Source organism: Orcinus orca, chromosome 1 (assembly GCF_937001465.1).
Source record: "Orcinus orca chromosome 1, mOrcOrc1.1, whole genome shotgun sequence".
Lineage (NCBI taxonomy): Eukaryota > Metazoa > Chordata > Mammalia > Artiodactyla > Delphinidae > Orcinus > Orcinus orca.
Window position 1 is genome coordinate 124,411,705 of NC_064559.1, and position 27,395 is coordinate 124,439,099.

The 27,395-nt window shown below is 36.7% G+C and overlaps 1 protein-coding gene across 1 annotated transcript in view; it reads left to right on the top strand.

The window, feature by feature from the left end:
* The window catches only part of DBT (dihydrolipoamide branched chain transacylase E2), a 42,326-nt gene extending 15,469 nt beyond the window's left edge, over window positions 1-26,857 (top strand). Inside the window, exons 5-11 of the mRNA XM_004263078.4 lie at window positions 11,472-11,593; window positions 14,201-14,417; window positions 15,402-15,568; window positions 19,837-19,914; window positions 21,815-22,006; window positions 22,145-22,216; window positions 25,500-26,857. Of these exons, the coding sequence (XP_004263126.1) occupies window positions 11,472-11,593; window positions 14,201-14,417; window positions 15,402-15,568; window positions 19,837-19,914; window positions 21,815-22,006; window positions 22,145-22,216; window positions 25,500-25,667 (1,016 nt within the window). The 3' untranslated portion in view covers window positions 25,668-26,857. The remainder of the gene's footprint in view (window positions 1-11,471; window positions 11,594-14,200; window positions 14,418-15,401; window positions 15,569-19,836; window positions 19,915-21,814; window positions 22,007-22,144; window positions 22,217-25,499) is intronic.
* The last annotated feature ends 538 nt before the right edge of the window (window positions 26,858-27,395 follow it).

Sequence of the window (27,395 nt, forward strand, 5' to 3'; positions counted from 1 at the left end):
TTATCTCTGGGCTTTCTATCCTGTTCTATGGATCTGTATTTCTCTTTTTGTGCCAGTACCATACTGTCTCGATTACTGTAGCTTTTTAGTGTAGTTTGAAGTCGGGGAGCCTGATTCCTCCAGCTCCATTTTTCTTTCTCAAGATTGCTTTGGCTATTTGGGGTCTTTTGTATTTCCATACAAATTGTAAAATTTCTTGTTCTAGTTCTGTAAAAAATGCCATTGGTAATTTGATAGGGATTGCATTGAACCTGTAGATTGCTTTGGGTAGTATAGTCATTTTCACAATATTGATTCTTCCAATCCAGGAGCATGGTATATCACTCCATCTGTTTATGTCATCTTTGATTTCTTTCATCAGTGTTTTATAGTTTTCTGAGTACAGGTCTTTTGCCTCCTTAGGTAGGTTTATCCCTAGGTATTTTATTCTTTTTGTTGCAATGGTAAATGGGATTGTTTCCTTAATTTCTCTTTCTGAACTTTCGTTGTCAGTGTATAGGAATGCAAGAGATTTCTGTGCATTAATTTTGTATCCTGCAACCTTACCAAATTCATTGATTAGTTCTAGTAGTTTCCTGGTGGCATCTTTAGGATTTTCTATTTATAATATCATGTCATCAGCAACAGTGACAGTTTTACTTCTTCTTTTCCAATTTGTATTCCTTTTATTTCTTTTTCTTCTCTGATTGCCGAGGCTAGGACTTCCAATACTATGTTGAATGATAGTGGTGAGAGTGGACGTCCTTGTCTTGTTTCTTAGAGGAAATGCTTTCAGTTTTTCACCATTGAGAATGATGTTGGCTGTGGGTTTGTCATATGTGGCCTTTATTATCCTGAGGTAGTTTCCCTCTATGCCCATTTTCTGGAGAGTTTTTATCACAAATGGGTGTTGCATTTTCTCAAAAGCTTTTTCTGCATCTATTGAGATGATCATATGGTTTTTATTTTTCAATTTGTTAATATGGTGTATCACATTGATTGATTTGCATACATTGAAGAATCCTTGCATCCCTGGGATAAACTCCACTTGATCATGGTGTATGATCATTTGATGTGCTGTTGGATTCTGTTTGGTAGTATTTTGTTGCGGATTTTTGCATTTATGTTCATGAGCGATATTGGTCTGTAATTTTTTTGTGTGTGTGATATTTGTCTGGTTTTGTTATTGGGGTGATGGTAGCCTCGTAGAATGAGTTTGGGAGTGTTCCTCCCTCCACAAATTTTTGGAAGAATTTGAGAAGGATAGGAATTAACTATTCTCTAAATGTTTGATAGAATTTGCCTGTGAAGCCATCTGGTCCTGGACTTTTGTTTGTTGGAAGATTTTAATTACAGTTTCAATTTCATTACCTGTGATTGGTGTGTTTATATTTTCTAATTCTTCCTGGTTCAATCTTGGAAAGTTGTACCTTTCCAAGAATTTGTCCATTACTTCAGGTAGTCCAGTTTATTGGCATATAGTTGCTTGTGGTAGTCTCTTATGATCCTTTGTATTTCTGCAGTGTCAGCTGTAATCTCTCCTTTTTCATTTCTCATTTTATTGATTTGAGTCCTCTCCCTTTTTTTCTTGATGAGTCTGGCTAAAAGCTTATCAGTTTTGTATATCTTCTCAAAGAACCAACTTTTAGTTTTATTGATCTTTGCTATTGTTTTCTTCATTTCTCTTTCATTTATTTCTGCTCTGATCTTTATGATTTCTTTCCTTCTACTAATTTTGGGTTTTCTTTGTTCTTTTTCTAGTTGCTTTAGGTGTAAGGTTAGATTGTTTATTTGAGATTTTTCTTGTTTCTTGAGGTGAACTTGAATTGCTATAAACTTCCCTCTTAGAACTGATTTTGCTGCATCCCATAGACTGTGGATCGTTGTGTTTTTGTTGTCATTTGTTTCTTGGTGTTTTTAAATTTCTTCTTTGATTTCTTCAGTGATCTCTAGGTTATTTAGCAGTGCACTGTTTAGCCTCCATGTATTTGTGTTTTTTACAGTTTTTTTCTTGTAATTGATTTCTAATCTCATAGCATTGTGGTTGGAAAAGATGTTTGATACGATTTCAGTTTTCTTAAATTTTCCAAGGCTTGATTTATGACCCAACATGAGATTTATTCTTAAGAACATTCCATGTGCACTTGAGAAGAAAGTGTATTCTTCCGCTTATGGGTGGAATGTCCTAAAAATATCAATTAAGTCTATCTGGTCTGTTGTGTCATTTAAAGCCTGTGTTTCCTTATTTATCTTCTGTCTGGATGATCTGTCTGTTGGTGTAAGTGGTGTGTTGAAGTCCCCCACTATTACTGTGTTACTGTCGATTTCCCCTTTTATGGCTGTTAGCATTTGCCTTATGTATTGGGGTGCTCCTATGTTGGGTGCATATATATTTATAATTGTTATGTTTTCTTCTTGGATTGATCCCTTGATCATTATGTAGTGTCCTCCTTATCTCTTGTAACAGTCTTTATTTTAAACTCTATTTTATCTGATATGAGTATTGCTACTCCAGCTTTCTTGTGATTTCCATTTGCATGGAATATCTTTTTCCATCCCCTCACTTTTGGTCTGTATGTGTCCCTAGGTATGAAGTGGATTTCTTGTAGACAGCATATATAAGGGTCTTGTTTTCGTATCCATTCAGCCAGTCTGTGTCTTGGTTGGAGCGTTTAATCCATTTACATTCAAGGTGATTATCGATATGTATGTGCCTATTACCATTTTCTTAATTGATTTGGGTTTGTTTTTTTGGTCTTTTTCTTCTCTTGTGTTTCTCACTTAGAGAAGTTCCTTTAGCATTTGTTGTAAAGCTGGTTTGGTGGTGCTGAATTCTTGTAGCTTTTGCTTGTCTGTAAAGGTTTTGATTTCTCCGTAGAATCTGAAAGAGATCCTTGCTGGGTAGAATAATCTTGGTTGTAGGTTTTTCCTTTTCATCACTTTATGTATATCCTGCCCCTCCCTTCTGACCTGTAGAGTTTCTGCTGAGAAATCAGCTGTAACCTTATGGGGATTCCCTTGTATGTTATTTTTTGCTTTTTCTTTGTTGTTTTTAATATTTTTTCTTTGAATTTAATTTTTGTTTGCATTTTGGTATTTTTTTAACCAGACTTGTATTTGGTACATTCTAATGTGTTTGCTTAGTTAATGACTCTACATGTTTTCATAACAATACATTTTCATTTTATCTGGTAGTCACACCATATTTAAATTTAAATTTCCCCAGTTGCCACCAAAATGTCCTTGAAATTTCAATTGGTTTGTTCAAGCTAGAGTCTAGTACAGGACTACAAATTGCACCTGGTCTCTTTTAATCTGGATCCTAATTCCCCACATGACACTGACTTGCTGAAGAGATGGTAGCATTTGTTTTGCAGAATGTCACATCTTTTGGACTTGTTGCTTCTTCATGGTGGTATTTGACTTGTTCCTCTCTTCTTTATATTTCCTGTAAACTAGAAGTAAGTTTTAGAGGCTAGGTTGCAGTTACATATTTTGGCTAGAATCTACATCATGGAAATATTATACACTTCATATTTCTCCGTATCAGGACACAAATAACGTCTGGATGACCTGGTGTAACAATGCTAAGTTTAAACATGGAACCATAACCATACCCTTGCCATAACCATACCACAATTATTTTAGTGGTTGTAGAATGATGATTTTTGGATTCCTTTAACATTATTAGGTGGCATTATTCTGTAAAGTGGAGCTATCCCTTCCTTCATCAGTTGGAGCTATTTGTTACTATGAAATACAGTTCCTACTGGAAAGACATTCCAGTCTTTCTTTACCAATTATTAAAATAAGGAGTTACTTTAATAGGCCCTTCAAATGGTGATATTAATTTTTCCAACATTCTCTTTGTTTATATTTCATTTGACCTGATGTTTTTATTATAATTCTTTTTAATGCTCGAATCATTAATAGTGGTGACCATTTCAAGGTGGCTTCTGTGTGTTCTTTTAACATGACGCTGTTACTTTTCAAAACCTTCCTTGCTTTTGGCACAAGAAGATGATCTGGGACTCACCTTATATTGATACTTTTCCTACCCCAGACCTGGAATTATCCATTCCTTGAGGGCCTCTTGTTCCTTTTAATGTGGAATAAATAAAAGACCGTAATCTGGGTACTAGGGGTGCTATTATCTTGACTCCAAATTTCTATTAAAAGGCATGATTTAGGAATATTAAAAACAAAAAAGAATTTACCTTTAAAAATTACCTGAAATAAACACAGAATTATTTTGATGGATCAACAAGATAATAGGTATAGGTTTTTCTTTCATTCAGTTAAGACCTAGAAAGGAAAGAATTATACTCTTGGCATAAACTGAGACAACCAAAGATGCTGAACATTACTGTGGATGTTAGTAAATTAGAATACCCAGTCAAGTGCTGTAGACCAGATTAGATACCTATCTAGGCTGTCCACAAAAGCAAATATAGTCATCCTGTGGTATTTGCAAAGGATTGGTTCTAGGACACACACACACACACACACACACACACACAGAGGGACACCAAAATCTGCGGATGCTCAAGTCCTTTGTATAAAATGGTGTAGTGGGCTTCCCTGGTGGTGCAGTGGTTGAGAGTCTGCCTGCCGATGCAAGGGACACGGGTTCATGCCCCAGTCTGGGAGGATCCCACGTGCTGCGGAGCGGCTGGGCCCGTGAGCCATGGCCGCTGAGCCTGCACGTCTGGAGCCTGTGCTCAGTAGGGAGAGTCCACAGCAGTGAGAGGCCTGTGTACCACAAAAAAAAAAAAAAAAAAAATGGTGTAGTATTTGCATATAACCTACATACATTTTTTTTCTGTGTATCTTTGATCAGCAGTTGGTTGAATCCATGAATACAGAACCTGTGGATTCCCAGGGCTGACTGTATATGAACAAGTGAACAATTGGGATTTGTGGGGGGTTTTATTGTTTCCTTTTCTTTCTTAGAGTTTTATTTTTTAGAGTTTCTTTTGGTATCTCCAATGAAATCCAGCTTAATAAATCTTGATATAGCAAATTATAAAATCATAGAACTTTTCCAGGAGGGGCTATATTTTTTCTAGATAATTTTTTACAAAAATTAATTTCCTGTATGACATGGATGAATCTTGAAAAATTATGCTGAGTCAGAGAAGCCAGATATAAAAGAGAACATGCTGTATGATTCTATGTATATAAAGTTTTAGAAATGCAAACTAATATATTTTGACAACAAACCCATTAGTGGTTGCCTGCTGATAGGGTAGGAAGGAGGCAGAAGGTTAGGAGGGAGGAATTACCAAGGAGTATAAGGAAACTTTGGGGGGTGATATGTCCATTATCTTGATTTTGGTGATAGTTATGGGTATATATATATTTCAAGACTTATGAAATTTTATATTTTATGTATGTGCAGTTTATTATATGTCTGTAAAAACTTAATGGGATTGGATAGGTTATGTTCAGAGTAAAAATTATCTGATAATTTTCCTCATAGAGAACTGACCATTGTTAGCTATTCTATTTCATTTGCAATTCAAAGTGTATTCTGAATAATTGCCTTGCATGCTAATTTTATTTTGTGTGTGTACCTTTTTGCTTTTATATTTATGTTTTCTTGTAATTTTTATTGTTTTTTACTGTAAGAATAACTATGAAGCATAAAATAAATAAGCAAGCCTATAGAATAGTAGGTTCAACTTACTAAGAAATTTATATGTGCCTCTTTTTAAATTCTGGAAACAGGAAAAGTTTCTAAATATTTTGTGTACCTGTCTTAAACAAGAGTTTGTAGTAATACTGAATTTGTCTATACTGTTCCTCGTTTTAGTGCCAAGAAAACCAATTATACTATAAATAGAAAATTACCTAAAGAAAAGTCTTTTAGAAGTATAAGACACATTATGTCCATTTTACAGGTGGGAAATAATTGTAGCATAGAACCATCAAGAGTGTAAGAGTAGACGTCTTAATAGCGGTAATGGAAATTAAATCCTGTCTTTTAATGCTTGTTTAAATAATATTCTATGGTACTCTCTTTGTAACATGGTGTTGCAGCCTGCTTTTCAAGACTGGAGTGTCATGATAATTCTGATGAGGGAAAAAGTATTTGTGACCTCCAACTCCTATCTCTGAGTGCTCTGACTGTAGGTAGACTCTACTTGAAAAGAGCTTACTAGACTCATTTATGCTGTTTAAAAAAAAATTACAAATTGAAATTTAGTTAATTAATATTATCAAGATTATGTCAGAGCTGATCCACGTCTCAGTATGTTGTCTGCTGTGAACTCAGTTTTAAGAATATTGCCATGAGTTCTCTTTACAGCTAACCTGGCTTTCTCTAACCTCTATTTTAAAAAGTAGGATGACTCCTCACTTTTCTAAACAAGTAAAGCTTTTTGAACCCAAACTTTTCTAAACCATTTATTTAATGGGAATCAGTAGTTTTATTTATTTATTTATTTTTTAAACCTACATATTTTATGCCTTCTTAAAGGGAGGATATTGGGTATAACCTAAAATCTTTTTTGATTATGCAAACACATGTTAATGTACATTCATTTTTCTGGGAAAAACACAATTCTGCCTCTGATTTTTGTTTTTTCAGCCTACCCCTTAGCCTTGTCATTGTGCCAGGCCATCACTCTCCTTCCTAACTTTCTGGCAATACAGATAACCAAGTTGTTAAGAAATATGTGCTAAGAAGAGAAAATAGGTTGTGATTGAGAGTCTAAATGACTTTTCTCTGGAGCAAGTGTATGGTTTTAATGCTGAGGCTGCATGGCATGGTTTTAGGTGTTCTGCACCTACAGCTGTGTACAACATTAAGTTGCCAGAATGCTTGACCACCAGACAAGTGGAGAGTTACTATACCTAATTAGCTCTAATTGAGGAGTCTTGCCACCATGGGGAAGTATTAAGGGAAGAGAGGAAGGGACATAAGATGTAGCAGAATACTTTATAGCAGAAGGGACATAAGATGTAGCAGAATACTTTTATATTATTCTGCTGTTATATTACATTTACCCTTTAACATGAACACCTATCATCGTAACTAAAACCTTATTTTGTATAGCTAATTGTAGACTGAATTGATTGAATTAGCTGTTTCAGTAATTTGAAGTGAGAAAGAAAATGCTATGCAATCTCATTGGTTTAGACGTCATTAATTCTCAATTTATGATCATTTGAGCAGAAACTAAACTGAGGTTTAGATTTGTGCTATGAAGAAAGGTCTTCCTAAGAAGTTTTGCAGGGAGGAAAAGTTTAAAGCTTCTTACAAAAACAACTCTTTCAAAAACCTTTGAGTGCTTTGGTATTTCAAAAGTATTTCCCATTGCAATCACACAGTTTTAATATTTTTACTAATTCAAATTACTCTTTTATTTAATCTGAAATAATATAGTTTTATTAATTTTCTTCACATGATGAATTCCAGCAACACTAAATTGACAGTCTTCATGATAAAAACTTATTTACCAGAGTCCTTTTGTTCTTTCTTAAAATTTAATTAAGGTTTTAAAAACTGTATCTAAATCCACTACTGAAGGAATAAAATCCCACATATTAGAGTGTAGTGCAAGAACAGTGAAAATCACATCAGCTGGGGAGAGTCATGAAATTTTAGCTTAGTCTGAACTCCATCCCCCTTAGAGTCTGTTTCTACATTGGTAAAATCAAGAATGTACCCTGCATTCTTGTAGCATTATTGTGAACATCAAAGGAGAAAATAAGTATATAAAGTATACTTTATATAAGTATAATCATATAAAAAAACTTAGAAAATTGCTTCAAGTGCTATTTAATAAGGTAGTATTTTATTTTTATTTATTTATGTTTTAAACAAGTTTCAAAAGATTTTTTAAGGCAACTCCATACCTGGAATACAAAACTAAGTTGAAAATTACTAAGACTTCATTTTTGCATAAAACAAAAATTGCCTTTATCACACTGGAATTCTTAATTTTCTCAGAATCAAAATTAGTTATTTTAAAAGGCAAGGAATAGAGTACATTGAATGAATGGAATTATAACCAAAGCCAATATGATCAAGATCATTTTCCCCGAAGCCTCATTTGAAAAGAATTTGACATTTTAATGTGAAAAGTCACAGAAGTCCTTTACGTTTAACTAAGCTCCTCAAAATATTGTGCCAAATACTTAACATTTATATTAAAACACTTTAAGTTGTATTTTTACCATATACATGTCCAAAAACAATCCTGAAAAGAATATTTTTTCTAACTTACAATAAAAAACTTCCTGCTTTTCAAAGTCTGATCGGTTGCAATCATAAAAATACTAGGTTCCTGTTTATAAGCTCATGATATGAAAACAATTATGTCCAATAGCTTCAGGGGAAAGTACAAACTAGAATTTACTATTAATAATTTCTTCATCATCTTAGTCATCTATGTGAAGTACAATAGGAAGGAGTCAAATGTTAGGACTTACTCTTCAAAAAGTTGAAAAACGACAGGAGTTACTGCCAGGTCCCACTCTGTTACACAAACTCTGGTTTTACATCAAGATCACCATTGTTTTATTTTAGTCATCCTCTGATTTACTGTCCACACTTTCTTCTTATTGCATAGAACAATCATATGTTTAATTAAATCTGGAAAAAGTAATAAGCATTCCACATTTGGGGGGTAGCAATATGGGCCTCCCCCTGTGTTAAACATGTCGCAGTTTATAGCTAAGCTGACAGTTCAAAGGCTGAACCAGAATAACCAGGACAGCTTGACTTTGCTGGTTTCCCAGTTGTATAGCTTGCAATCTCTATTTCATCGAGGTAACAGGGCACGGTAACAGAAACAGACTGTTGCATCAGCAAAACTGAACCAGCAGCAACTTTCTCCAAAACTGTAACTTTTTCTAATGTGCAATCTCTATCAGGGCTAAGGTTATTGAATCAAATGCTAATAGAAGTTATTGTGGCCGCTAGCTCTCTAAGTTGAATTTAGAAACCGTTCTTTTCTCTCCTGCCTGAAAGATCTGGTCATCTTCCTAGATCTTCTTCCTAGTTGTTAGGTTCTGAACCAAATATCCTTTTGTATCTGTGCAAAATTGTGATTTGACGTTGATCACTCCGTTTATCTTGGCATCATGCCACAAACACTCATCCATTTAGAAAATGACATTCCCTCCATTCCTTATGATTTACTTCTTCTCTACTGGGTCACTTTTAAGATAAGTTCTATGATCAAGGTAACAAAAAGACTGGAAACCCTTGGATCATGGAAATGGCTTTCTGGTAGATATTCTCTGTTAAATCTCTGTTAAATCATCCCTGGCTTTCCAATGTCCTTAGCAAGGTAGTATTTTAGTATTAAGAGAGCTTTCTTCCCACAACTACATGACAACTACAACTCATATATAATACGAGTGACTTCTTGCAAATCTTTGTTTTATTACTTAATACTTACACCGAAGTTATTCCAAAAGGCAGTACTGCTTGGTGATATATAGAATGTTTTCCAGAAAGGTGAGTAGCAATAAATAACATGATATTTTGGAACTGTTATATAATAACTTGTATATGATATGTCTGGGCATTTATGCATTTCTCAAACTGTAGCAAATATGCATTATTCAGTTAGTATTTGGGATTCCTACAGCTGAACCCCCTTGATTTTTCTTTGGATCTTAGTTCCTAATGCTAATCTTTCTTGCTAGTTTCTCCAGTAACTTCAACAGATGTGGACAATGCACAGGGCTTCTCAAAGTGCAATAAAATTATGCCTGGAGCTGTAGAAGTTATATTCCAGCTTATTTGACCAGAAAGAAAATCTGCTAGGGCCAGCCATGAACTAAAGGAAACAGCACAAACTGAGTCAGCCCTAGGATTGAATCCCAGCTCTTCACAGTTTATTAGGTGTGTGACCATGGGCCAGTCTCTTCATCTCAAGTCTCATTTTTTTAAATCTGTAAAATGGGGATAATAACACCTATCTTACACACTGGAGTGAAGATTAAGCTATTACATATGTAGTGCAGTATACGATATATACTAGGTGATTGTGGGAAGGAAGAATAATTTTCCCTGTACCTTCTGAGTTCTTAGCTGAGACCCCTGTAATAAAAGACAGATGAACAAGAGAAAAACAAATTTATTAACATGTAGACGTCATGTATACCTGGGAGATACCCAGGAAAAATGAATAACTCAGAGAGGTGGCTTTAAGATTCAGGTTTAAAGACCTTCTTAATAGGGAAAGGGGAGGAGGGATGTAGGCCTCTTAGGGGAGAGTAAATGATTTTTAGGAAGGATGAATTGGCTCTTAGAAGAATATATGGGAGGTATGATAGTTTGTGACAAAAGTTTATATGGATGTGTTGCTGATTTCTAGTCTCTTCTCCTGTGATGAGTCAATCTTACGTGGTTGGATGAAACTCCTAGGGAGGGAGTTTCTGACAGTTGAGTTCCCTTTGGATGTCTTTAGGTACATGAAGAGAGTTCAGAGTAAGCCTCTCCCTGCATTTGTTGTTTTTCAAGTGCGTACAGCTCTTGAAAATAATCAGTACACCAAAGTGGCATATGTTGGGGTGGTATGTCCTGAACTCCTACAATCACATTTTGGGGTGGAATATTCTACTACTCTTCATGTTCAATACAAAGTGTTTTTTTTTTCTCTTCCTTAACCGTAGGGGAACTTTGAGAGCTCCACCAGACCAATTCATAGACTAGTGAGGAGGAATGAATGAATAGAATGTCTTTCTATAGTTTTCTAGCAGTGGAAAATTTTTATTTGCTTAGAATAGAATGTCAAAGCTAACTCAGTTTTCTGCTGATTTTCAAAGGTTGGCTCTAGTTTACTTATTCCCACAGAGATTCTGCTGTACTATAGCACTGATTTCCTAGCATCCAACTTTGACAATTAAATGCTCTTAAAACCTTTTTCTTTTTGGTTGCAAAAATACATGCTAATAGTCCAAGATAGTTTTTCTTATATCACTACTCTACAGTTAGAGAATAAAACAACCAAATTAGTATTAGCCATGAAAATAAAACCTTCCACAGCATTCCTTAAGCCATATTCAAAGCAAAGAAAAAATTTAAATGCTATATTATCTTAGGAAAGCATTTAAGATTGTCACAGATTTTACATGATTCATGTAATTTACCTCACATTTGATTCTCATTTCATATGTATATGAGAAATTTATTAGGAAAATGTTTACAATACAATGTGTTTTAAAATTTATGAAAGAAACTTGCATTTTTTAACTTGTAGCTGCTACATAATTTTAACAGAAATGAAGTAAACAGCAGGCAATAATAATCATTAAACAGTACCTGGTACCCGTACACCCCTCTCACTCACTCTAGTACCCTTGTATGTTTTTCCATTTTACAGTTGTGTTTTCCCGTTCTGAAGTAGCTCATCTATTATGCTTTTTGACTGTATACTTTAATTTGAATTTATTTATATAAGACACTAAGCTTGTTGTTTTAGTTGTTTCAATATTTTCTACTAAAGAGTAAAATTTTACCTTGTTACCAGATTCAGAAGAAGATGTTGTTGAAACTCCTGCTGTGTCCCATGATGAACACACACACCAAGAGATAAAGGGCCAAAAAACACTGGCAACTCCTGCAGTTCGTCGCCTTGCAATGGAAAACAATGTAAGTTTTCTTAGTATTTAAGTGTGAGATCACACAGAAGGTATACATGTGTATCTATGAAGAATTACCTAGCTATCCCATGATGAGATGGCTCAAGTTGGGATTAAAGGAAACATGAAAATGTCTGTTACTAAAAAGTGATAGTTGCATAAAAGTCCTCACGAGCAATGAAAAGAAAATTGTGAACTTATTATTCATGTTAATTGAGAAATGTGGATTTATTATTCTTCCTGAGATCCTAATAACAGTCAGGGCTACCATTTATTGAGAACTTGTAAATACTAGTGTCTTAGATCAGGTACCCTACAAGCATAGCTTGAGACAAGGGTTTGGGAACACATGGTTGATTGATTGAGACAGTGATCATCTTTACTAGGAATGAAGGAAGGCGTACAGGGAAGGGATGGGAAATGGGCCAGGCAAGGATGTAGTCCCAAGGATCTGCCTGATCCCAGGGAGGTAGGGAAAACCATAGAGCTATACTGACTTGAGTCAAGGAGCCTGGCCTTCTGTTTTCCCTCTTACCTGACAGTCATTGCTGCTTTACCTCCAAAGTGAGATGGCTCCTAGGCATTGTGCTAATTATTTACATGTTATCTCATTTAATCTTCACAACTCTGAGACAAAGGGCCCTTCTAAGACTTAGAGAGGTCAAATAACTGGTCCAAGTTCACACAGCTAACCCAGTGGTGGAACCAGGATTCCGTGAGAGTCTCTGTGACTCTAAAACCAGTGCTCTTAATCATTAATAGTGTCTCAACAATTGATGCCTCCATTATTTGAGCACTTCTGAGCCAGACACTATACATACATTATCGCTAATCCTCACAGTAACCTTGCAGACTGGTTTAGGTTATCCCCTTTTTGCAGATGAGAAAAGGTAGAGAAGTTGATTAAGTTGCCTAAAATCAAGTAAGTAGCTGAACTGGGGATTTGAGCACAAATCTGTGTGGTTCCAAAGCCTGAGTTCTTTCCACTATGCCTCACAATGCAGCCTTTTGTTTGTCTGTCTGTTTTTGAGAGAAGTAGTTAAATTACAGTTAGGGGGAAAAAAGTTTACATTTTGGGAATAGGTAATAAGAGTCATTAAAATGTTCATTCTCCTTCAGCTAGTTATCCTACCATTGGGGAACTATCCCAAGGAGATAATCTAGGATATATTAAAGTGTTTTATATAACCAAAAATTAGAAGGCACACATGTGTTCAAAATCAGGGAAATGCTTAGGAAAATTATGTTATAAACCCTTAATGAAAATTTATTAGCCATTGAATGTGTTCAAACATGAAGACGATTTAGCTTAACAGAAAAATAGAAATAGTAATATGGAACACTACACTGTTAAGGGCAGCAGATGAAATAACGCTCTTATATATTGCTTTGAAAGCTATAAACATTTTACCATTTTTTAAAAAATTATATAAAAGGACTACCTGTAGAAATATATGATGTGGCTTTCCTTTTCCTAAAGATGTGTATAATTAGAGCATTTGTATAATTACTAGAAATTAAATAACAGATTTATTATTATAAAATCACCTTTTTTTTGCAGTTTGTATATTAATTATTGAGTTTGTCTAAAATTAAAAACCAGTGGCACTTACAGTTGTTTGTAATTACCTAAAAATTATGTTTAAATTCTTAGAGTTCATTTGTTATAAACTAAATGTTTGATGTGATAAAGTCCTTTACTCTTTTGTGGTCATTCTTAGAGAAGCATTAATACAAATGAAATAGGACTTAACCTTGAGAGTTTAACTAATATACACTATGCGTGAGGCTATCATCCAAGCTAATGTGTCTTTTTATTTAAATACAGTTCAATTTAGTGAAATATTTTATCTCTATTACCAAACATAGGAAGTGATTAAATAAAGCCAGATCACAAATGTTTCCAAAAAGTATCATGAGTGCCCAGTAGAAAGTGGAATTATATCATCTGTTGTTTGTTCTGTGGAAAGCAATAATAAAACTTAACTATTTGACCCTTAACTTGGACCAAGGAACTCACATTCCAAGTATGCCTCAATAAAGTTAATTTCAGTGTTTTGTACTGATCTTTCTAAAACAGCCATCAGAAAAAAAACTAATTCAAGAGAGCTTTTATAGGATGATTATTTTAACCATTACATGTTTACTGGTAGCCAAGGTCAGAAACAGGGGTCTACATTTGTTAGTGTTTAACTCTTGTTTAAACTTTCAGTTCTTCTTATGTAGTCTCCAAGAATAGAAAAAAATCAAATAAGAATTATGCAAGAAATTTAGAAATAGTTGACTGTTTAAAAATGTGTTTTCATAAATAGCTATATACAATGTAGATATTACATTGTTACCGCATGGGCAAATGAACAGTAAGTACAAAAGTAACAAATGATCACTTATGAAGAGTAGCTATAGTTTATAGCATTCTATTGAGAAGATGAAAATGTTATTTATAGTTTGCAGTGTTCTATTAAGATAATTAAAATGTTATTTCCTTATACTAATTTATTGGGCAGAGATACTTTTTTTAACTTCAGTTCATTTAATTTCACTTAGAGACCTCAGTGATGGGTTTATTTATTTTTAGGTAGTTTTATTTTTAGCATTAAAATGTGTCATTTTTTAGATTAAGCTGAGTGAAGTTGTTGGCTCTGGAAAAGATGGCAGAATACTTAAAGAAGATATTCTCAGCTATCTGGAAAAGCAAACAGGAGCTATACTACCTCCTTCACCAAAAGCCGAAATTATGCCACCTCCACCAAAACCAAAAGAGAGAACTATTCCTATACCAATATCAAAACCTCCAGTATTCACAGGCAAAGACAGAACAGAACCCATAAAAGGTAATAATAATAGTAATGTAAGGTAATAGAGTAATTATTTGGGGGGAAGCTACTTCAACATGATGAAATTACAGTTTTTCTAGGAAAAGCTTTAATATATACTGATAATTTTTGAAGAGTAACATGTTAGCAGGTTTCTTAGAGTATAAATTTGTGTACAGATATTTTTTCTGTTTGAAGACTTGCTTGGTATATTTTAAATATTATTTTTTGTTAGCTTTCAAAACAACTACTTCTGATTTGTTATTTACAAACTCTTAGGATAATTAACTTCCAGAAGAGTGGCTTTGCAAGAAGTCATTGTGTAAATACATGGCTTTTGAATTTATTATTATTATTTTGGCATTGTTATTATTTTTTTTGTTTGGCTGCATTGGGTGTTCATTGCTGTGCTCGGGCTTTCTCTAGTTGCGGCGAGCAGGGGCTATTCTTCGTTGCGGTGCAAGGGCTTTTCATTGCAGTGGCTTCTCTTGTTGTGGAGCACAGGCTCTAGGTGCACAGGCTTCAGTAGCTGTGGCACGCGGGCTCAGTAGTTGTGGCTCACAGGCTCCAGAGCACAGGCTCAGTAGTTGTGGCGCACGGGCTTAGTTGCTCTGCGGCATGTGGGATCTTCCCAGACCAGAGCTCAAACCCGTGTCCCCTGCATTGGCAGGCGGATTCTTAACCACTGTGCCACCAGAGAAGCCACCTTTTGAATTTTTTATATACCACAGTGTTGAAAGCAGTTACCTGTTATATTATTACAGTTGACACTGGGTGTTGTGCTATAGTCAATGCTTCAGCATTGAAATTATTGGCTTTCAAGTTATGTAATGAAGATGGTAGCTCCAAGAGGAAGAGTTTAATTAAGAGTAAGTAACATTAGAAAACCTTCTATTTTAGTTTTTAAAGGGATTAAAGGATTTAAGAATTTTTATGAAGTACATATATATATGCATATATGTATATATACGTATATATATATGTATATTTAATGTTTTCCAGGCTTTCACAAAGCAATGGTCAAGACCATGTCTGCAGCCCTGAAGATACCTCATTTTGGGTATTGTGATGATGTTGACCTTACTGAACTGGTTAAGCTACGAGAAGAATTAAAACCCATTGCTTTTGCTCGTGGAATTAAACTCTCCTTCATGCCCTTCTTCTTAAAGGTAAGATTTTAGTCATTTCAAACAAGGCTTGAGTAAGATGGTTAAATTTTGTTTTGCAAATATGCAATGTGTTAACTATGGGTTTGAATAAAAATATATTTCTCACAACATCACATAGTTAGAAAAATGTACAAGTACACTCTCTTTGTTTCATGGAAGTTTATAAAATTGAAATTTCTGTGTCAGATTTTTATCGACTTATCTCTTTGAGCTAGGTGAGGATTGTCCTGCCATGTAGATAAAGCCTTTAATTCTGAAAGGATCACTCCAGCAAAGTCCTGATTTGAAGAAAAGTGAGACTTGGTGTTGATCTTCCACTTTTCAACAAACTTATATTGAGGCCTCTGGGAATCATTTCTAGTACTAGGCCTTGGTGCCAGTATCAAAAGCATAAGGCCGTCAGCTGACCTTGAGCAGCCCGCTAACCACCATTTAGAAAGCAGCGGCCATATGCCTGACCCCGTACCAAGCGTGCTGTATACATTATCTCTTTTAATGATCAGAATAATGCTAACATGTAAATATTGCTATCCCCATTTTCCATTTAAGGAAATTGGCACTCAGAGAAGTTGAGAAACTTGTCAAGAATTTACATCTAACAAGTGGAGAAGCTAAGTTTTCGGTTCTGGTCCATTTTTCTCAAAAATGCATACTGTTGTCTCTAAATCCAGTGTGGCTTCCTACCAGCCCTTTCCATGGTTCTTTTCAACGGTTCCCCTTCAGGATTGCCTTCAGGATGGTTTCTCAATGCGTTAACGTGGCGTAAAAAAAGTATTTCTATGCGTCTCTGCCACCCACCTCTCCAGTCTTCTCTCTCACAGTCACTCTCTCCGCTATAGTCAGATTAAGCTACACATAGTTGCTGGAATACACAACTTGACCTGAAATGCCGCCTCCTCCCTTGATCAAATACATGTGCATCCTAAACACCAAATTTTGCTCCAGTGTAGAACAGAGTACAGAAGCCGGTTCCTCCTACAGAAGCCAGTGGCTGTCACAGTTTGAGTTAAATGGCCTTTTGTTTCTCATTGCAGTTTGTCTCAATGTTTTGAAAGTGTTTATACTCAGTTGTCTCTTCACTGATGCTGAGTCTTGTAAGGCAGAAGCTGTTCTCCTATATGTCCATCTTTTTAACAACTACCCTCACAGGGAAAGAGATGGTCTATAAACATGAGATGTAGTAGGTGCCAGTAAATGAGAGATCTGGACTATATTACAGCTATAGAGGGTCATCTGTAGAGACACAGCAATTGAAACAGGTGGATGAGATCACCCAAATTATGTGTGAAGGAGAAGAAAAGAAGGCTAAGGGTTTTACATCAGTGTTTAAGGGGTAGGTAGAAACTGAGTTGGCAAAGGCAATGGAAGAGGCTGAGTGGGGTCAGTGGTTTGACAATAGGAGAACCAGAAAAGAGTCACTTAATAGCCAAGTGTATCTATTGCTGTATAACAAACCACCCCCAAATTTCATGGTTTGAAACAATTACCATTTATTATTTCTCATGAATCTACAGGTGAGCAGGACCTGTCTGCTGATCTTAGCAGAACTCACTTATATGTCTATAGACAGGTACTAGATTGGCTAGGGGCCAGCTGGTGTAGGGTGGCCTCAGTGAGGATGACTCATTTCTCTTCTGGATGTCTCTCCTATCTGCCCAGTATGCTAGCCTGCACATGGTCTCAGTCCTGCCGGGGATGAAGAGAGGAAGCAGAATGTTAGCACTTTCCCCAAACTGTGCTGCATTGAGTTTGTTTTTAACTCATTGACCAAGGCAAGTCACATGACTAAGCTCAGAATCAGCTTGCAAGAGCACTATCAAGGGACTTGGATAAGGAGGCTCCTTACAGATTGGGGCCTTTGATTCAGCCTCTCACACCGAGAGACAAGGAAAAAGTTTTAAGAGGAAAGTAGATAATGGTTATATGCATTACAGAGGTCAAATAGGATAAGGGATGGGAACAGGCTATTGGATTGGTAATGAAGAGGTCATGTGTGGCCTCAGCCAGAACTTACTGAATAAAGTATTGTTGAGGTAGAAGCTTGGTTGCAGTTAGTTGGGGAATGAAAGAAATTGAGGAAGAGGAGAAACCTGAAAAAATATGCAGAAAGGCAGACAGGGCATAGGTGCAGGTGACAGTTACGGTGGTTGGAGTAGATTGAAGAAAGGTTCCATCTGCTCCCTCCCCTCCTGCACACCCTCAAGGAAAAATTGAGCAGGTCTGTAGGCTGAGGGAAAGAGCTGGAAAATGGAAAGTTAAAAATGTGTGAATGGGGGGCTTCCCTGATGGCGCAGTGGTTGAGAGTCCGCCTGCCGATGCAGGGGACACGGGTTCGTGCCCTGGTCCGGGAAGATCCCATATGCCGCAGAGCGGCTGGGCCCGTGAGCCATGGCCGCTGGGCCTGCGCGTCCGGAGCCTGTGCTCCGCAACAGGAGAGGCCACAACAGGGAGAGGCCCGGGTACTGCAAAAAAAAAAAAAAAAAAAAAAAATGTGTGAATGGGAAGCACTGTTAGAACAATGCCTGAGCATGAGGGCAGAATGAGTTGAAGACCCCGGTGGAGAAGTTCACGGGGAGGAGAAGAGAGTGCCACCTTCTTGTTTCAGACTGGGCTCCTCTTACTGCTTCCTGTGACAAGTCTGTTTTGCAGCAAGGACAGTCCAGCTTTTTAATATGTTAAATTTATTTCATGATTGTTTTTCTTTATTGTTCCAGTCTGAATGAAATATCTGATCTTTATTTTGAAAATAAAAGTTAATATGCTTTGTTTTAAAATAACATTTTTTTCCAGTCTATATAATTTTAGAACATTTGGAAAATACTACAAAATATTGTACAGGGGGAAAAAATGACCTCTTATCTGTGGACACACACCTTGTTTTTCCTTTTACAAAATTTGGATTATACTCAAAATACTGTTTTTAATGTATAATACTTTAACCTTAGTTATGGATTTTTATATAAAGAAGATTAAAGTTATAGTTATCAAATCAAATGCTTAATAAAACTTTCCTTAACTGTCTAGTTCAAGGATATGATTTCTTTTTTTCTGTCAAGACCACTGACCCACAGACAAAAATAACACTTAACACAATGCACATAAAGAACTCTTAATTGGACAAGATGAAGGCAGTAGGAGAGGGAATTCTTTTTAGGGACAATTTAAAGCATTTTTATTTTCCTTTTTTTTTTTTTTTTTTTGGTGGGGGCTGTGCCACTTGGCACTGCTTACAGGATCTTAGTTCCCCAGCCAGGAGGGATTGACCCAGGTCCACAGCAGTGAAAGCGTGGAGTCCTAACCACTGGACTGCCAGGGAATTCCCTATTTTCCTATTTTTTAAACTGACTCTAAGGCATGACAACCAAATGCAGTGTGTGAACTTTGATTAGATCCTGGATGGGCAGAGAAACAGCCATAAAGAATATTTTGGAGACAGGTAAATCTGAACATGGACAGAAGAGAAATGGTAGTAAGAGAAAAAAGGAAAAAGGAAAGGGAGAGATTAAGGCAGGAGAAGGCACAAATGCCATCAATTCTGGGAAACAGGCTCTAAAGTAAATGTTTGCACCAGCTCTGCCCTTCGCTTGGCCAAGGACACCAGGTGGAACACTGGCCTCTCAAATCCTTATCACTTGTTCTTTCTACACAGGAAAATAGCTTACTACTTTTTTGTTTTTGTTTTTGTTTTGCGGTACGCGGGCCTCTCACTGCTGCGGCATCTTCCGTTGCGGACCACAGGCTCCGGACCCGCAAGCTCAGCGGCCATGGCTCACGAGCCCCGCCGCTCGGCGACATGTGGGATCTTCCCGGACTGGGGCACGAACCCATGTTCCCTGCATCGGCAGGCGGACTCTCAACCACTGCGCCACCAGGGAAGCCTTGCCTTTTTGTGTTTTAATTCAAAGTGTTTCTTTGAACTACAGGTTTGCTTCTCATGGAAACCCTAAGACTCTACATGTAAGTGAGGAAAACGTAGAATTTAGACCTTTTTTTGGTACTTTGGTCAGTCTGCATAGTTACTTTGAAAATCTCCTTGATGTTTACAAGCTCCCTGATTACTTTATCTTTTATTCTTAAATGATAAGGGTAACCTAGTTCCACATTGCTGGGAGGTAACATAGGGAGTAATATGCCTGGTACATGTAGACTTGCAATTAAACTCAGCTTAAATAAGAGTTCTTTCCTTCCATTCTTTCCATCTTATTGCTTCAAATCCCCTATCCTTTCCAAGTTAAAAGTGCTAACATTGTATTTCTCTCTCTAAACAGGCTGCTTCCTTGGGATTACTACAGTTTCCTATCCTTAATGCTTCTGTGGATGAAAACTGCCAGAACATAACATATAAGGTTGGCTATGTGCTGTGATAAATAAAAGTGCAAATGTGCTTGTAGGTTAAAGAAGCTTCTATTATACCTCAAGTGGTGATCTTCTTCAAACTGGAAATTAAAGTGTGGGGTAAAACATTAAACTGAAGATAAATCTGTTGCTATTGCTGTTGGTTTTACTGGTTAATAATACTATTCAGATATGCAGATTGCCATTTTTAATGCCTTTTGGTTTTCTGGTTAAAATAATGGAAATATACAGCTGTGAGGCAATGGTTTACATTTCCCATCGTACATATCCTCTCTGCAAACAGAAGAGCTCTCTCAAAATGGAATTCCTGCAGTTTTTAAAACAAGAATAATTTAGGGACTTCCCTGGTGGTCCAGTGGTTAAGACTTCGCGCTCCCAATGCAGGGGCCCCGGGTTCGATTCCTGGTCGGGGAACTAGATCCCGCATGCCGCAAGAAGATCCCGCACGCCGCAAGAAGATCCCGCACACAGCAACGAAGATCCTACGTGCCGCAACTAAGACCCGGCACAGCCAAATAAATATTTTTTTTAAAAAAAAATTGAATAAAATCACATGCTTGTGTATTGATACCCATTTAAAAAAATAAACAAAGGGACTTCCCTTGTGGTCCAGTGGTTAAGAATCCGCCTTCCAATGCAGGGGATGCGGGTTCGATCCCTGGTCGGGGAACTAAGATCCCACATGGCACAGGACAACTAAGCCCCAAGCGCTGTGGAGCCTGTGTGCCACAATTAGAGGCCTGGTGCAGCCAAAAATAAGTAAATATTTTTTAAAATTTTAAAAATAAAATAAAACAAGAATCATTTAAATGAGCAAAGTACTGAAAGTTTGAATTCGTTGAGTGAACTCTTCTGTTTGGAGTGAAAGTTCATTAAGGCTGAGAACTCTTTTGAGGATGCGGCCCTTACTTATATTTCTTATTAGAAATATATAACCAGAAAGTGAGCTTTACATTCTGGGGGGGTTGGATCTAAAATCTTTCCATGTTATTAATACAACTTCCTCATTAAGTATATACTTGTTGCAAACAATTCAGACAAGAAAATAGTGATACTTACCTTCAGTCCCATAATCCTAAGATAACTCACTTTATGCTGAGATATACATCTCTCTAGGATTTTATTTTTACACAGTTAAAAAATATGGGGCTTCCCTGGTGGCGCAGTGGTTGAGAGTCTGCCTGCCGATGCAGGGGACACGGGTTCGTGCCCCAATCCGGGAAGATCCTACATGCCGCGGAGCAGCTGGGCCCGTGAGCCATGGCCGCTGGGCCTGCGCGTCCGGAGCCTGTGCTCCGCAACGGGAGAGGCCGCAACAGTGAGAGGCCCGCATACTGCAAAGAAAAAAAAAATGGAATTATATATATTTTATATATATATATAATATCATATATCTTTTTAAATTTAAAACGTTTTTCTTTTAACTATTTTCTATTTAATATGTTTTAGACATCATTACATGTCAATAAATATAGCTTTGTTATCATTTGTTTAGCCAGTGACTTATTGATAAGCATTTTGATCATCTGCACTTTTTCAATCTTATAAACAATCTGACTCAGCATCTCTGTTCATCTCTACATACTTTTGCATTTACCTCCTTAGCACACGTTTTTGTAAATGTTGGTATGTACTGTTAAATGTTCTCCAGAAAGTATATACTAGCTTACACGTCCACTAACAATGGATGGAAATAATCTATTGCCCTATATTCTTACCAAAAAAAATTTATCTTTTTCAAAAAAATCTTTTAAAATTATTTCTTTTAAATCATCACCAATATGGTGAAAATAGTTTTCTATAGTTGAGTTCATAAGGCAGTAAAAGTTGAGACTTTCTTTTCTGCTAGCTTATGAAAAGGCTGCTGTATAATTGTTTGTTTATTTTTAGGCTTCTCATAACATTGGGATAGCAATGGATACAGAGCAGGGCTTGATTGTACCTAATGTGAAAAATATTCAGGTCCGCTCCATATTTGAGATCGCCACTGAATTGAACCGCCTCCAGAAATTGGGCTCTGCAGGTCAGCTCAGCACCACTGACCTTACAGGAGGAACATTTACTCTTTCCAACATTGGATCAGTGAGTAATAGTAATATTCAAGTTCATAAACCATAACTTAAGATTTGTGACCATATGCTCAGTTAAAAATATAAACTTTAATTTGCCATTTGTTCCTCAGAAGCTTAATTTTTCTACTCTATTTTGTTTGTTTTTTAGATTGGTGGTACCTACGCCAGACCAGTGATATTGCCACCTGAAGTGGCAATTGGGGCCCTGGGAAAAATTAAGGTACGTTTGTTACATAGTTGAAAAAAGAGTTTAAGCAAATTGGGATAGGAAAAACAAAGAAGAGTAACCGTTTCTGAGGTTTTTCCCCTCACTTCGTAGGTTTGAGTATGGTATTGGGTTTAGTAAGCCAATTATTTCTTCCTAAGAACTAGGTCTATAACTCCGGTGGCTGCCTCTCTGTAGAGTAAATGCTTGTGATCTGGATGTTTCCGAATGGATCAACCATTGTGGATGATGCCAGGCACAGGTGTGAGCCTTTATGAATAATCACAAATGTAGCCAATCTGAGTCTATCAAAATATCTTTATTTCAGAATACCAAAGAATAACAGTAAGCCAATCCAAATTATTATTTATAACGGTAAAACACCATTGAGAGCGTTTTTCTTAAACGTTGCTCTGTTCAAGAATCATTGGGAGTGCAGTTAAAAATGCAGATTTCTTGGCCTTGGGGACAGAACCTCCAAAATTTACATATTAAACAACAACCCATGTGGCCATGTTATAGGAGACTGACTTAGAATAAGGGTTGCAGTGATTCTTAACCCTGGCTACACATTAGAATCATCTGGAAAGTGTGAAAAAAGTGCCCAAGCTCACCCCATACCAACTGCACAAGAATTTGTGGGGGGCTGGGGCTTGGGCATCCCTATTAACTCAGGGTTGAGAACCACCCAAGTTAAAGAAATAAGCTCATAGATACCATTTCAATACCACCATTATTAAATGTCATTGTCACTACATTAACCTTGATTTTGATCTTCACGTTTTCAGAAGAACCTTTCTTCTTCTCTGTATTTATAATGCTTCCACATGGAACATCTCTGGGACTTGCTTTTCATGAGTTTATTACTTTCATGTTGGCATCCAAAATCTTCACAGATACTTTCATTCAGCCTTTGATTTGCTTTCTAGCAGCTGGTACTTTGGCTGCTAAGTTACTCCCTCTTCTAGCTCTACTTTCCCTTCTGGCCCACGGAAGAGACAGGGAAGAAAAATAAGAACACATAGCATGACACTGTTCTGTCCAAATCAGAAGTTTCTCTAAGGGATTAACTTCTCTATCACTCGTCCGCCCCCAACAAGCATTCAGCATTTGATTCTCACAGAATTCTGACTTCTTGCAGCTTACAAACAAACCATCATACCTATTTAACAAAGTTTTGTTTTCCCTTTTCCTGAAAGCAGTTTGTTTTCTTCTGAATTGTACATATAGGTATATAATTGTGGTAAACTCTACATGACAAAGTTTACCATTTTAATCAAAGTGTATGGTTCAGCAGCAGTAGGTACAGTCACACTGTTTGCAACAATCACCACCGTCCATCTCCAGAACTTTTTTATCATCCCAAACTGAGACTCTGTGTGTACAATATATACCACATTTTGTTAATCTATTCATCTCTAATGAGTATTTGGATTGTTTCCATTTTTTGGCTATTGTGAATAATGCTATGAACATTGGTGTACAATTATCTGTGTGAGATGCATTTTTTCAGAATCATCTCACTCATGGTTTTTTCAGGTTATGAAGCATAGTTCTTAAAGTATAAATCTGCATAGTGACTTAATGTAGTTAATCCTTGTTGGGTAGGGACAGTATTTCATTCATTTCTCCCTTTGGGTCATCTCTCCTTTGCTATCTTTTGTTTTCACTGTAAATTTTACACTGTCACTAAATAGTCTTAAGTCACTAAAACTCCACATTCCTCCATTCTCAGTCCTTATCTTTCTTGACCTATTAGCTGCGCTTGAGTTGATCAATACTGCCTCTTTGGAAAACCTTCTTCACTGCGACTTGCAGAAAACCTCGCTAGTCTGCTTCCCCCCTACCTAGTGCCTGTTGCCTCTCAGTCTCCTTTGCCTGTACCTCCTCATCTCCCCATCTCTAAACATTGGAGGACCCCAGGGCTCAGTTCTGCCCTTTTCTTTATCTGATCCAGTCTCATGGCTTTAAATACCATTTATATGCTGATGGCTCCCAAGTTTATATCTCCAGACCAGACTAGACCTCTCCTTTGAACTCCAAACTCCTATTTCCTACTCAGAAGTCTAACTAGGCATCTCCAATTTCCTGCCCCTTCCCTCACCACCACACCCTCTCACCTGAAGTCTTCTCCTTTCAGTGACTGGCCATTCTGTTCAGAAACCTCCAATAGCTTCTCACCTCACTCCAAATCAAAGGCAAACTAGCTGCAGCGGCCTACCATGGCTCTACACTGGTGCCACTCAGTGTGACTGGGACCCACATCAGGCTGTGACTGCTGTATCCGGGCTCTGAGGGGAGAACTACAGAAGGGGAGAGTAGGGCTCGGAAACCTTCGTTGCCCTTTGACAGAGTGATTTTATGTCTACTGAACCTAACGATAAGAGGTGGAGCTTGCATTTTGTATATCTTTTTATATCATTATAAAAAGATAATATATTTTTGATATATATTCACTTTTGATATATTAAAAAAAAAAACTAACCTGCAATGAATTCGCTTTTTCTTAAATCTGTTTTTGGAAAAGTCAGAGTCAGACTGGGAAGCATAACTGTTGTCTTAGCAACATGCCCCCCGTCAGCCTGCTCCTTCTGTGTCATCTCCCACCTCTCACCCCAGCCCCTCCAATGCAGCCTCCCTGCCAACTTTGCTGGTCCTCCAACACTCCAGCCATGCTTCCCCCCGTCTTTCTCCAGGTGTCCATATGGCTTGCTTCCTCACTGCCTTCAGTGAGGACACCTTCTTGGTGAGGCTTTCCCTGCCCACCTGTTAAAAAAGAAAATGCAACCTCTCCCCTATTTCCACCTCCTGCGTATAATCTCTATCTCCATTCCAAAGTGGTTTATTTTTTCATTTGCACTTTTCACTATCTAACACACTATATATATTTTACTTATTTATCTTAATCGTCTGTCTCTCCCCATTAAAATGTTAGCTCCAAGAGGGCAAGGATTGTTATTTGTTTTGTTCATTGCTTTATCCCCAGAGTCTAGCAGAGTACCTGGTACATGGTAGATGCTCAATAAATAGCTGTTAAATAATTGAAATCTGAAACGAAGTTTACTGTACATACGGAAATTATACAGACGACAGGAAATACTTTGGAGAAACTCTGAAAGCTTGAAGCACACACTCACAAAGATGGGAAGAGTAGTAGTTAGCATTATCAAAAGTCATTTGGGATGCCCATTTCTTCTCTATTATAGGGAGGGAGATTTGCCTAATCTTTCACCATTGTTTTTACGAGAGCTTGCTTTGAGCAAGTGAAGGCTGACTCTGTCCTTTTCCTTATTTGTAGGCCCTTCCCCGATTTAACGAGAAAGGGGAAGTATATAAGGCCCAGATAATGAATGTGAGCTGGTCAGCTGATCACAGAATTATTGATGGTGCTACAATGTCACACTTCTCCAATTTGTGGAAATCCTACTTAGAAAACCCAGCTTTTATGCTACTAGATCTGAAATGAAGATTGATAAGACATCCTTGAACTTTCTGAGCTTCAAAAGAAAATGCAGAGCCCAGCTGTGCAGCACACGTTCCTCATTGCAGTTTGTATTGTAAATGATTTGTAATGTATGATTACAGTTCTGAGACACAATATGTATCACTATTCTGTTAGAGATTTTACTGGAAAGGAATAATGGTATAATAGTTCTCCTGGGCTGTCACATTTTATAGGTCATAGTACGCCTTCTTAATATAGTGCTGAGGTCTTTGTGTCAATGGATTGAAACTGGCAGGAACAACAAAATGAATATTACTGAAAGACAGACCGCTATATACAGTATTTGCCCTATTTTTTTCTTTCTTTTTTTATTTTAAACTAACTTTTTTTTAATAAACTTTTAAAATTTTATTTTATTTATTACTTTTGGCTGCATCGGGTCTTAGTTGCGGCATGTGGAATACTCGTTGAGGCATGCGGGATCTTTTGTTGCAGCACGGGATCTTCATTGTGGCATGCGGGCTTCTCTCTAGTTGTGGCGTGTGGGTTTTCTCTCTCTAGTTGTGGCGTGCGGGCCCCAGGGCATGTGGGCTCTGTAGTTTGTGGCGCACGGGCTCTAGCTGAGGTACGTGAGCTCAGTAGTTGTGGCTCACAGGCTTAGTTGCCCTGGGCATGTGGAATCTTAGTTCCCTGACCAGGGATTGAACCCACATCCCCTGCATTGTAAAGCAGATTCTTTGCCACTGGACCATCAGTGAAGTCTCTAAACTAATTCTTAATGAAACTTTTCAATTATACTTAGTTGGGAAAAGGAATTTATATGCAGAAGTATTTTCTATTTCCCCACAAGAATGCAAATTATTGTATAAAATAAGTGCAATTGTATTTACCTTTTAAGATATCCTGGAGTGTGTTGCTCTGTAGAGATTATCATCTGTAAATATCTTATTTGTATAAATTAATATCTTTTAAAAGGGAAAATTATAAGCTAATCTTAAAAATGCCCAATTATAGTTTTATAGCCAGTAAGGCCACTAAAAGTATTTGTTTAAAGTGGATATACTTTTAGAATTTTGTAATGGTTTAGTGTTTTATTGAGAAAAACTTCACCTTTACAACCTTGCTTCAATGTAAGGAAGGTACTTTAAATGTAGCAACCACTGACATTGTGTTACATTCAGAAGTCCATTGCCTTTTAACTTTTTTTTTTTTACTTTCTTGGTCTTCAGCTAAAAAAATAGGATAGATTAATAAGTTAGGGTCTATTCTATTCTTCATATCCTGAGAAGGAATATGAATAAGGGGAGAGAGAAGACTAATGGGTAATTATGGACATTAAAATAAAATTAATAAAATAAATAAATAAAATAAAATAATAAATAAAATAATAAATTTTGCACAGAAATAAATGTCATGATCATTTTGTTAGAGGCCCACTTGAATCAGAAATTCATGTTGTTTCTAATATTGTCTAATTGAATACTGTATGTTCAAGTGAAGTTTTGTGACAGAAAAAGTTGTTTTAATGTCTACTTGATTTTTTTCAAAATGGAAATGATGTATAATTCAGAATATAATGGATCTACTGAATGTTATTTTTTAAATTCAGATAATATGAAGAGTTGCAAAGAAAATAAAATCAACCATAATCCTACCACTATTAACATTTTGATCAAGGTATCTGTATACATAGCTATTCTTTTTATGAAAATAAGGTTGTGCTGTATCTACTATTTTATAGTTTGATTT